Source organism: Mesocricetus auratus, unplaced genomic scaffold (genome assembly GCF_017639785.1).
Source record: "Mesocricetus auratus isolate SY011 unplaced genomic scaffold, BCM_Maur_2.0 Super-Scaffold_100010, whole genome shotgun sequence".
NCBI classification, from domain to species: domain Eukaryota; kingdom Metazoa; phylum Chordata; class Mammalia; order Rodentia; family Cricetidae; genus Mesocricetus; species Mesocricetus auratus.
The window spans coordinates 52,491,175-52,503,489 of NW_024429194.1; the positions used below are offsets into that span (position 1 = coordinate 52,491,175).

Consider the following 12,315-nt stretch of genomic DNA (forward strand, 5'->3'; position numbering starts at 1 on the left):
TGCGTGCCATAGTGCGGCGCGCGTTCCCGTGTGCGCACGCTTAGAGCGCAGCTCCTCTGTTTGTGCGTGGCGGCGGCGAGCGGAAGTCCTTGGGAGCGCCAGTTCCGCCTGTGTGTTCGAGTGGACAAAATGGCGAAGATCGCCAAGACTCACGAAGGTAAGCGGCCTTGGCCTTGCCCACGCGCGTCCTCGCCTGCCAGGCAGCCGCCACCCGCTCCCCTGGCTTTTCCGCGACTAAGCGTGGCCTCTCTGGTCTCGGCCGAGTCCGCGCGGCGGAGCCTGGCTCGGCTCCTTGGCGCAGGCCGCTGCCCGCGTAATGGCGTCCTCTGGCACCCCGGGACCGGCGCTTTGTTCCGCGCTGGCTGCGGGTGTTTCCGAGTTACCCCGTCCTGACCCGAGGGTCTCCCTCGAGCGCCCGGCTCTGGACGACCCTGGGGGAGGCAGCGGGGAGGCGGACGTGGGAGGGGAGTCGCCGTCGCCCCCACGGGCGCTGTCGTCGGCAGTTGGCACCTGGGAAGCCCCGAGTGGCGGCAGCCGCTTCCCCGCTGCTCTTCCCGGAGGCGGCTCCGACGCAGGCCCTGCCCTGCCACCCCGGCGCTCCGGGCGTCTCCAGGCGGCGAGGTTATGTGGAGGTGCTTCTTGGCACCAAAGGATCGGGCATAAAAAGCGGTGGCTTGCTCCTCGAATCCCTTTCAGGGTAGTGTTTCTCTTTGAGGGACTGATGGCTAGGGGACACCAAGCGGAAGAGAGAAGGAAAGGCAGATGCTATCAGTGGCCTGCGCTTTCAGGGTAGTTGGTTAATTTTACGGTGTGCAGAGGGAACACAACCAGAAACATTGGGAGTAGAGCGGATTCCGTAAGAAAGTGACAAGAAGACAGGGAAGGAATTGAAGTGGATGAGGTTGAAACCCGTGTCTTGGCTCCCGGCTTACAAACTAAAATTCACGCTGACAACATGGCTTCTTAGAGCCACCAAGCACATCCTTTCTAAGTGTGTGGTCCGGTATTGGATTTCGATAATTTGACAGTTTGCTAGGGAAACACATGTGTGGATCTTAATTCTCTTAGAAAATCAAAGGAATGTGTACAGGGAAGTAAAGCTAATACTTTCTGAGAAGCCGCTTAACGGTGCCATTAATTTATGCTTTAGTTATTTTTGAGAGGTGGTGACGCGGCGCTGATCTAAATGGATCAATTAGTTTTAAATTAGGGGAGGACGTCTGAGCCCGAGGGAACATCTTGTAAAGTGAGTCGCTGTGGTAGGAAGAGAGGGTGTAAGGAGGAAATTCGGAGATGAATCTAGAGAGTGAATAGCACCAAAAGGTGATACAGTTGGGACTTTTTGAGGAACTGAAAGTAACAATTTTTTTGTGTGTGTGTGTTTTGTTTTTCGAGACAGGGTTTCTCTGTGGCTTTGGAGGCTGACCTAGGACTAGCTCTTGTAGACCAGGCTGGTCTTGAATTCAGAGATCCGCCTGTCTCTGCCTCCCTAGTGCTGGGAATAAAGGCGTGCGCCACCCCCCCCCCAGCATGTACCAACACTTTAAAGCCAGAAATGTTCCAGTCTTAGCCTTTTGTCTTTAAACCTGAAAGTATAACGTGTTTTTGTTTTCCTTCCTTATTGAGATGTGGTCTCACTATGTGTCCTTGGTTGCCCTGAAACTTACTCTGCGGACAAGACTGGCCTCCACTTCTAAGGGATGCATCAACCTGCCTCTGCTTCCCAAGGGCTGGGTTAAAAGGCAGCCTGTGCTACTATGCCCACCTAATCCAGCACTTTTTAAAGCCAGAAATGTTTTGTTGGTTTTACTCTTTTGTCCTTAGACTTTCTCAGACATTGTTTGCAAAATAACTAGAAATTTTAAGAATGTTTTGGTTTTTGTTCTGTCAGAGGTAGGTTGTTTATTTTACTTTTTTCATTCTGGGAACCAATGAGGTGGACTCATGGAGTGAGGGGGAAGGGTGTAACTGACCCAAAGCAGCCAGCCCCACTGCAGAGCTTTCACAATCCATGATGGCTTCCCCATAGGTGCATAGATGGAGTTCCATCCCCTAATGTTATTTATTTATGGGCATTTTGTAGCTTTGATTGTTGACTTAGTGTTGTCTTTTATGTAGCATGCCTCTATTTAGATAAATTTAAAGTTTTTGTTTGTTTTGCTTTTTCATTGTAGAAGCCCAGCTAAGCTTGTTGGTTGATTGTAGCCCATTAGCACAGATTGCTATTTTATTTGAGATTGTTTTATCACTGGGTTAAGTGCTGCAATAAAAAATGTGTACAAATGCTATTTGAAATACAGGGATTGTATGTCACTGTTAGGTACAAGTCAGAAGGTGGTAAGTCTTCCCATCCCCACCCCCCAAATCCCGGTTTCTCTGTGTAGACCTTGCTGTTTTGGAACTATTTCTGTAGACCAGGCTGACCTTGAACTCACAGAGATCCACCCACTTATACCTTCCAAGTGCTGGGATTAAAAGGTGTATACCATACTTCCTGTCAGGATGATAACTTTATAGTGTAGAACTGTTTACAACATTTGCATGGCCTCTTGCTTCCTTATGACATCTTCCTGGAGAATGTGGTTTTTGTTTCCCTGTGAAGCACTGACTGTCCTGAAACTGTAGTCTCTCTGGCTCTGGTGTTGGGATTAAAGGCATATCCCAACTCTCCTCAAGAATATAGGCTTTTGCCGGGCGTTGGTGGCGCACGCCTTTAATCCCAGCACTCGGGAGAAGGCAGAGACAGGCGGATCACTGTGAGTTCGAGACCAGCCTGGTCTACTCAGCGAGTTCCAGGACAGGCTCCAAAACAATACAGAAAAACCCTGTCTCGAAAAACCAAGAAAAAAAAAAAAAGAATATAGGCTTTTACAGTTGTCATTAAGCCATGTTTTTCTTTTTTCTTTTTTCTTTTTTTTTTTTTTTTTTTGAGACAGGGTTTCTGTCCTGGAACTGGGTTTGTAGACTTGGCTGGCCTGGAATTCAGAGATCCGCTTGCCTTTGCCTCCTGGTGCTGGCATCAAAGGCATGTGCTACCACGCCTTGTTTAAGCCGCAGTTTTTTTTTTTTTTGTTTGTTTGTTTTGGAGGCTGTCCTGGAACTGGATCCGTAGACCAGGCTAGCCTCCAACTCACAGAGATCCGCCTGCCTCTGCCTCCAGAATGCTGGGATTAAAGACGTGCACCACCAACGGCTGGTTTAAGCCATTTTTATAACATGGAGCAAAATTAATTGCTTTTCCTGAGGGTATTACCTTTAGTAAATGTATTTTTATTGTCTTAGAATAAAATACTTGTCTTTGGGGAGGGCACTGTTTTGAGACAGGGTTTATCTGTGTAGCCTTGGAGTGCTGGGATTAAAGACATTGTGCACTACCACAGCCTGGCCTCTTTTTGGTTTTTTAAAAGACAGGGTTTTTTTCTATAGCCCTGACTGTTCTGGAACTCACTGTGTAGATCAGGCTAGCCTTGAAAAAAATATATATCATTTCTCTTTATGTAGTTCTGGCTATCCAGAAATTCTCTTGATCGACTAGACTTGCCTCTGCTTCCCAAGAGCTAGGATCAGAGATGTGTACCATCCATCATGCCTGACTAAAATAGTCTTTTTGAAAGTTTTTTACATTTATATTTGCTTCTCAGAGTTCAGAGGATAACTTGCAAGAGTCTGTTCCCTCTTTCCGTGATGTGTATTCTGGGAACTGAACTCAAATTGTCAGGGAGCACATTCATCCTTAATACAGTGATCTCTAATTAAAGTTTTTGTTTTCTTTTTTTTTTTTTTTTTTTTTTGGTTTTTCGAGACAGGGTTTCTCTGTATTGTTTTGTAGGCTGTCGGTCCAGCCCCGCCTCAAACTCACGGAGATCCGCCTGTTTCTGCCTCCCGAGTGCTGGGATTAAAGGCGTGCGCCACCACCGCCCGGCAGTTTCTGTTTTCTAATGTTGTATTATGTACTATTGATGATTCTAGTATCTGGTCCATAATAGGCATTCAAGTGTTAAATCAACATTTATTTGATAGATTAACATATGTTGGAGTTATTTTACTTTGGGGAAAAGGTCTTTTGTAGTCTCGGCTGACCTTGAATTCTGATTTTCTGCCTTTTAAGTGCTGAGATTGTAGGCATGTGAGTCTACACCCATGGTTTCATGGGAAAAGGGTCACACAAGCAGGGTCATATTTTTATTTTAGCTTTCCCTTATATTTATTTATTGTGTACATACATATACTTGCCTCTATGTCCATGTGGAAGTCAGAGGACACCTTGGGATTAATTAAACAGTTCCTTGTCAGGCTTGCTGCAAGTACCTTTAGCTGCTGAACCATCTTTCTCCACTTCTCTTTTGTTTTGAAATGAAATTACTGTGTACCCCTGACTGGCTGGTTACTCACTTTATATTTTTGTTTGTTTTGGTTTTTTTGAGGCAGGATTTCTCTGTATAACCCTGACTGTCATGGAACTCTGGTCTCCAGCTCATAGAGATCTGCTTGTGTCTGCCTCCTGAGTGCTGGCATTACTAAAGGCATCACCCAGCCTCACTTTGTATCTTAAACTGGCCTCAAATTTGGAGGAAATCTTTGGCTCCTGAACTCTGGGAGTTTTGACATGTACCACACTATGCTTTTCTTTGACCTCACTTTCTCTCAAAGCTGGGGATTAATCCTCAGGATTTTGTAGTTTCTGTTGCAGAAGCCTTTGCCATTGAACTATACTCCCTACTCTGAAAAGGGTCATTTTTAAAACTCAGTTTTGTTATATCTGTTTGGTCAGACAGGTAGGAGATAGCTTATTTTGTGAACCATCTGCTTGGAGAGGAAAAGTTGATTTAGCATCAGATTTGGAAGGTTTTAAACACTGTAAGATGTGATTTTGGTTTCCCAGTAAGTGACATCTTCTTTCCCCCAAGTAACAAGTTAGTATTTGTGTTATGTGTGTATGCATTCATGCAAGTATGTGACCTGGCCCATAGGGTCAGTCACAGGGACATTAGGAGAGGGAGTGAGAATGGGGGGACAGAGACGAGACCAGACAGTATTCTGATCATTATTGAAAGTACCAACAGGGCTTAAGTAATGCAGGTAGCAGAAGGGTGGGGGAGCCTGACAGGGAATGTTCCAAGGACACAGTCTGCGGTTGGGGGAGTCTGGACTGCAAGCCAGGTGGCAGAAGGGTGGGAGAGCCTGGACTGCAGGCCTTGAAAATATGCTGTTCAGGAAGATAAGCAGGCACAGAGAAACAGAAACTTGACTAAATGTTAGTCCTTAAGAATACAGTAGGATTATTAAGATGGCTTCTATTATGCTATCCTTATTTAGGGCCCACAAGTGAATGCTCATGGAGGTCAAAGGGGGCAGTTGGGTTTATTCCTTTGAGATGGTATCTTACTGAACCTGGATCTATGCTGGTCACCACCAAGCCCTAACATCCCCCTTCCTTCTCTGCAATGGAGTTATGGATGTACATGACAAGGTCAGGCTTTTTAACATGGCATTTGGAGATTTTTGTTTTTTTGAGACAGGGTTTCTCTGTGTAGCTTTGGAGACTGTCCTGGAACTCCACTGTGTAGACCAGGCTGACCCTGAACTCACAGAGATCCACCTGCCTCTACCTCCTAGGTGCTGGTATTAAAGGTGGTGCCACCATCGCCCAGCCCATAACCTATTTCTATATGAAAAGTTATTTACTCTCCAAGATTCAAGTGTTAGCCATTACTTTAAAAATAAACAAGACCTCAAAAAGCCAAAAAAATAAACAGGACACAAAACGCTTAAGACTATGGAAACCATTATTATTTGAGAAGTTACTCCAGTAAATTCAAATCCAAGTCCCATTCTCAATTATTCCAATAACCTAAGAAAGATTGCCTCCAATAAAATTACCCAATGTCTTTCTTAAAACTAAGTCATCTGAGCTGGAGAGATGGCTCAGTGGTTGTACCAGCTGCTCTTCCAGAGGACCAAGGTTCAATCCTCAGCATCCACATGGCAGTTCACAACTGTCTATAACTAAGATATGACATCCTCACACAGAAATATACATACATGCAGGCAAAACATCAAAGCACATAAAATAAAAAAATAAATTTTAAGTCATACACACAAGTCATCTGTGGGATGGAGAGACAGCCTCCAAAACAATACAGAGAAACCAAAAAAAAAAAAAAGAAAGAAATATGTTATGGTTGTGTCTTCTATGGAAGTGTTCCCTTTCCTAGGTGTTTTTTGTTTGTTGTTGGTTTTTTTTCCTGTTTTTTTTGTAGCTGAGTTTGTCCTTGAATTCTTGGTCCTCCTGCCTCTGCCTCAGAAAAGCTGCTATCGTCATGCCTCACTTGCATGGTTCTATTCTCAGGCTGTTGATTCCCATTATTGAACCAAACTGAAGATTTTTCTTGTCACGTATTTTTTTCAAACATTTCTCTCTCTGTGCTGCCCAAGGTGACCTTGAATTTTCTTATTTTTGTCACATGGTTTTACTTGGTGGCCTTTGCTGACCTGGAATTCATTATGAAAACCAGGCTGGCCGGGCGTTGGTGGCGCACGCCTTTAATACCAGCACTCGGGAGGCAGAGGCAGGTGGATCTCTGAGTTCGAGGCTAGCCTGGTCTACAAAGTGAGTTCCAGGACAGCCTCCAAAGCCACAGAGAAACCCTGTCTCGAAAAACCAAAAAAAAAAAAAAAAAAAGAAAGAAAGAAAGAAAATCAGGCTGGCTTTGGACTAATAAAGGTTCACCTGGCTGTCTCCTAAGTGTTGGAACTAAAGGCATGTGCCTGCCACCACCACTAATGGCTGACCTTGAATTTTTGGCTTCCCTGATGGTGGGATTATAGGATGAATTACAAAGCCTGATTTATGTAGTGTTGGAGAGGAAATCTAGGATTTCATGCATCCTAGGCAACTGAGCAATATATACATACTGCTTTTCTCATACCCTCTAACCAGTCTGATAACTATTATTTTTAAAACAGATTTATTCTTCATGTGCTTGTGTTATGTTTCTGTGTGTGTATGCACAGGTGTGTTCAGCCATAAGTCAAAGATGGGTGCTAGGAATTGGACTCTGGTTCTCTGAAAGAGTAGCAAGAATTCTTAACTGCTGAGCCATCTCTAGTCCCCAAACTGATTATCTTCTTACTTGATCAATGTACCTTGTGCTTTCCATGATTGAAAGATAAGAATTAGACTTAGTCATACCAAGTATGATCTTTTAGGCATTTTTTTCTTTTTTCTTTTTTCTTTTTTCTTTTTTTTTGGTTTTACGAGACAAGGTTTCTCTGTATTGTTTTGGAGGCTGTCGGTCCAGCTTGGCCTCAGAGTAACTCCTAATCTGTAATCCCAGAAACTCAGAAGAGACAGAAATACAAGGCCATCTTTGGCTACATCCTTTTTTTTTTTTTTTTTGGTTTTTCGAGACAGGGTTTCTCTGTATTGTTTTGTAGGCTGTCGGTCCAGCCCCGCCTCAAACTCACGGAGATCCGCCTGTTTCTGCCTCCCGAGTGCTGGGATTAAAGGCGTGCGCCACCACCGCCCGGCCTTTTAGGCATTTTTTGTATTAAATCATGTATAGTTATGAGTGAGCACAGTCTTGTATAGCAATTTTGAGATACTGCTGACTTTGGCAAAATAAGGAAGATCTTGACTTAAACAAAAATTTCACATAGTAATGTATTTTGCCTCTAATTTCTTTATGCATTTATCTTTATGGATATATGCATGAGTTTTTTTTATTATTTTAATTTTAAATAGCTTGTTTTACATGTCAATCCCAGTTCCCTCTCCCTCCCCTCCTCCCGCATCCCCCTCCCCCAGCCTCTCACCCTATCACCACTTCCTTCCACATAGGGGATATCTAGAGTCTGTCATTTCATTCAGGGCAGGGTCCAGGCACTCCCCTAAGAGTCCAGGCTAAGAGAGCATCCCTCTTTGTGTTATGGACATACGATGTCTGTTTGTATGCCAAGGATAAACACCGATCCTGCATGAGTTTTGTATGTGAATGCAATGCCTTTGGAGACCAGAAGAGGCATCATATACTCTGGAACTAGAAGACAGGCGTGATTGACCTGACATGGTCCTCTGCTACAGCAGCAAGTGCTCATGTTTCCCATCTTTCATTTGTTTTTCTGGTGCCGAGTGTTGAACCAAGGGCTTCATGGATGCTTGACAAACTGAGGCATATCCACAAAGTATATTTTGAATAACTTGTCAGATTAACAGTTAATGTCAGTCTTGTTGTGTTTCCAGTAAGTATCAGGGATTAGAATTTCTCTCCAGAACAACAACAACAACAAAAAAATCATCTTGGTGGTTTTGTGTGTGTGTGTGTGTGTGTGTGTGTGTGTACACGTGTACGTACTGTACTGGAACTCCCTCTGTAGACCAGACTGTTCTTGAACTCTGCCTGTGTCTGCCTCCTCAGTGCTGTTCGATCCTGCCTGGCTCTTGTTGCCTCTTTTTTAATTCCTTGTGCCTGCCCCTTTCTTTCTTACTGGGAAAAGGTCCAAATATTCTTTGGACTACAAAAACTTGTTAGATTTTCTTAAAACCACATACCCCAGAGAGTACAATTTTTCTTATCTGGTTCTCAGTGGAGTTGGACAAATAATATGATAGTTTGTACCTGTCTTTTAATCCCTGTAACTAGTAACGGAGGGTCTTTTTGTCCATAGACTGTAAGACCTAGCCATCAACTCTATCCAAGCTGGTCTTAAAATATGATGTAGCCAAGATGGGCGTGGCGCACAGCTTTAATCCCAGCACTCTGGAGGCTGGCGGGTGGACCGACAGCCTACAAAACAATACAGAGAAACCCTGTCTCGAAAAACCAAAAAAAAAAAAAGAAAAGAAAAGAAAAGAAAAGATGTAGCCAAAGATGGTGTTGTATTTCTGTCTCTTCTGAGTTTCTGGGATTACAGATTAGGAGTTACTCTGAGGCCAGGCTGGACCGACAGCCTCAAACAATACAGAGAAACCCTGTCTTGTAAAAACCAAAAAAAAAAAAAAAAAAAAAAAAAAAAAATAGGAGCTACATGTTTATACAGCGTTGGGGAGTTTCAGTTTCAGTATACCCAATTAATATGTATTAAGAAGAAATAAAGAGTCCTGGCCATGCTAACTCACATATGTAATCTTAGTTAGGAATTTGATTCCTGACACTCTGTGTAAAAAGCTAGATGCATAAAAGTATATGTGTAGTCTCAGTACTGTTACCGCAAGATGGAAAATAAAGAGCTCACTTGGAGCCTGCTGTACAGTTGAGAAACAAGAGAGGACCTGACGTGGGAAGTAGAAGGAGATGGCTTACCAAAGGGTGTGTTACCTGCTGGGCCCTTTTGCTGACCACACTGTGCCCAGTTTAATGCTATTTTATACTTGATCTTAGCCAAAAGGCAGGGAAATGATTCATACTGTTGGTTTTATATCTCTGATAGTGGATTTTATTTTGTATTACATGAGGCTGGGTTTCACATTGAGGATCTTATACAATGCTCAGCAAATAATACATCACTGAATTATGTCTCTAGATCAGTTCTGGTAATGGCAAGTTTAAATAATTGTGAGTATAGCCTTGGTTCCTGATCAGCATCAACAGTTGTAATTTTTCTGGCTGGCAGAGATGGCTCACCAAGTCACTTGCACACAAGCATAGTGACCTCAGTTTGGTCCCTGCAACCATGTATAGGTAGGAGAGAACGGAGTTATTTGATCTCTACACATTTGCATATGTGTCACACACACTAATAATAAATATGTATTTTAAAGGTGCTTTAATTTTTCAGTTGGGGGAAGGTTTAGAATTTCTTGATTAATTTTGATATTCTAATGGATAGGGTAAGTTGTAGTTGATGACATAGTAAATCAGATTTTTGGTAAGAAGATGAAATATATGTGTAGATGGCCAAAGTGCAACTCTTTCAACCTCTTACATGGTGAACTTACTTAAACTTTTCTATGTTTAAGGTTATTTTGATAAGATCTAGTTAGGAGATGTATTCTATTGGGAGCTCTTTGGGATGTGAAATTGTTTTCTTTCTTACAGATATTGAAGCACAGATTCGAGAGATTCAAGGCAAGAAGGCAGCTCTTGATGAAGCTCAAGGAGTGGGCCTTGATTCCACAGGTTATTATGACCAAGAAATTTACGGTGGAAGTGATAGCAGATTTGCTGGATATGTGACATCAATTGCTGCAACTGAACTTGAAGATGTAAGTTGTAAGAGGCAAGGTGTTTTGTTTTTTTGTTTTTGGAGAAAGTTAAGAAATAAGAGATTTTTCTGTTTGAGTTGCATGGTTAAAAGGAGAGAGGAACCTCCTCTCCCCTCCATTATCCAATCCTAGCTGACCTGGTACTGGATTTGTAGACCATGCTTGGCCTCAGGTATTAAAGGTGATTTACTCCCTGATTTTTGATACAGTTTTTCAAGATTTGCCTATTTTTGCCTCTTGAATGCTGGAGCCCTCACCATGCCCTCAGATACTTTCTGAAGTGCTCAGTTTTGGTTTCCCCCTCCTCCTCTCCAGGGCTTCTCTGTGTAACAGCCTGGCTCTCTTGGATCTCATTTTGTAGGCGATATTGGCCTCCAACTCCCAGAGATCCTCCTGCACAGAGATTTTCCTGTGTCAGCCTCCCATGTCCTGAGATTAAAGGCACATGGCACCACACCCAACTCAGTTTTGAATTTTATGTGGATAATTTATATGAGTTATTGTTACAGGGTATATAAAGTTTTGAAATAATTTCCTGATACAGTTCTTGTTACCTAATCTTGTCTTTTGTACCCTGTAAAAAAAAAGTGACTTGACTATAAATAGCCATTTTTCTGTGACTTGTTCTTTCTTCACACCCAGTTTTCGGTTTTTGTGGGGTTTTTTTTTTTTTTGATCAGTCTTCAGGCCTTGCTCATTCTAAACAAATGCTTTACCACTGGGCTACCAACCCTTCAAATTATAAATTTTATTGTTTTGAGACAGGGTTCTGGGATTATAGGCTTATGCCACTATGCTTAGCTGAGTTCAGCAACCCTCACTCATGTACAGAAGATACTGTTTTGCATCCCAGCCTGGCTCTCTTCTGAGATGGTTCCTGAACCTTGAGAGGAATGTGTGATATAGATGTTGCATCAAAGCTTTTTATGTAAATTCTACATAGCTTTTCTTTTGACCATCTCAAACATTCATATTTGGTGAAATAGCTGTTTAATCAGCTTTTGCATGATTACAGTTAGACAAAATTTACACAGAGTATTAAACTTGCTGATTTTTTTTCCTTTTTTTCGGGGAGGGGGGAGTTCCAGACAGACCTTCTCTGTGGCTTTGGAGGCTGGCCTCTATCTAACTCACAGAGATCCACCTGCCTTTGCCTCCTGAGTGCTGGGATCAAAGGCGCATGCCACCACTGCTCGACTTGATGTTTTGTTTTGAGACAGGATATCACTATGTAACCTTAGCCGGCCTCCAGCTCACTATATAGACCAGGCTGGCCTCAAATTCATAACATATCTACTTGCTTCTGCCTCCCAAGTGCCCCCCCCCATGCCTGGCTCAAAGTGGTGCTTTTTTTGTTTGTTTGTTTGTTTTGTTTTTTGAGACAAGGTTTCTCTGTGACTTTTGAGGCTGTCCTGAAATTTACTATGTAAACCAGGCTGTCCTCAAACTCACGGAGATCCACCTGCCTCTGCCTCCCGAGTGCTGGGATTAAAGGCATGTGCCACCACCACCTTGCATATCAAATTGGTTATTTTTATTTTTTAAGATTTATTTATTTACTGGCCTATTTATTTGTTTATTTATTATGCCAGAAGAGGGTATGAGAGCTTATTATAGATGGTTGTGAGCCACCATGTGGTTGCTGGAAATTGAACTGGAAGATTAGCCAGTGCTCTTAACCTCCCAGCCATCTCTCCAGCCCCCAAACTGTTTTTTTTTTTTTTAAATAAAAGTCAAGTCACATATTTGTCACTGGTACTTTACTCCCTTGATAGAATGGTGTTTATGTGATAGTCCTAAAGACGAAATTCTAGAGGCTGATCAAAGACTAGTGTTTGTAGACTGTGTCTTCCCCCTCCTCCGTGTACATGGGTATGCTTGTGTACATGCATTTTGAGACAGGGTCTTGATATTTTAGTTCACCATTGACCTTAAACTTAGCGACTTTCAGTTTCTGCCTTATCTGTTAGGATTAGAAATTAAGTGTTGGCACTATCACATTTGTTCCTAGCAGACTGTTCTTTTACCTAGTAGTGGAAGACAGTGATGGATGTATGTTCTAGAAGTTAAGAAACAAATAATTTCATTTTTAAAGTAGAGTAAGATATTGA

The 12,315-nt window shown here is 42.7% G+C and overlaps 1 protein-coding gene across 3 annotated transcripts in view; it reads left to right on the forward strand.

Moving 5' to 3' along the window:
- Window positions 1-12,315, forward strand: part of Sf3b1 (splicing factor 3b subunit 1) — a 43,094-nt gene continuing 30,779 nt past the window's right edge. For 2 of the 3 annotated variants that reach the window (XR_005879932.1, XM_040753613.1), the window contains exons 1-2: window positions 1-157; window positions 10,038-10,204. Coding sequence is in view for 2 of the 3 variants with exons in the window: in XM_040753613.1 (XP_040609547.1) it covers window positions 130-157; window positions 10,038-10,204 (195 nt within the window). In the remaining variant the exon portion in view is untranslated. The remainder of the gene's footprint in view (window positions 158-10,037; window positions 10,205-12,315) is intronic. The other variant, XM_040753611.1, reaches the window with a different exon arrangement.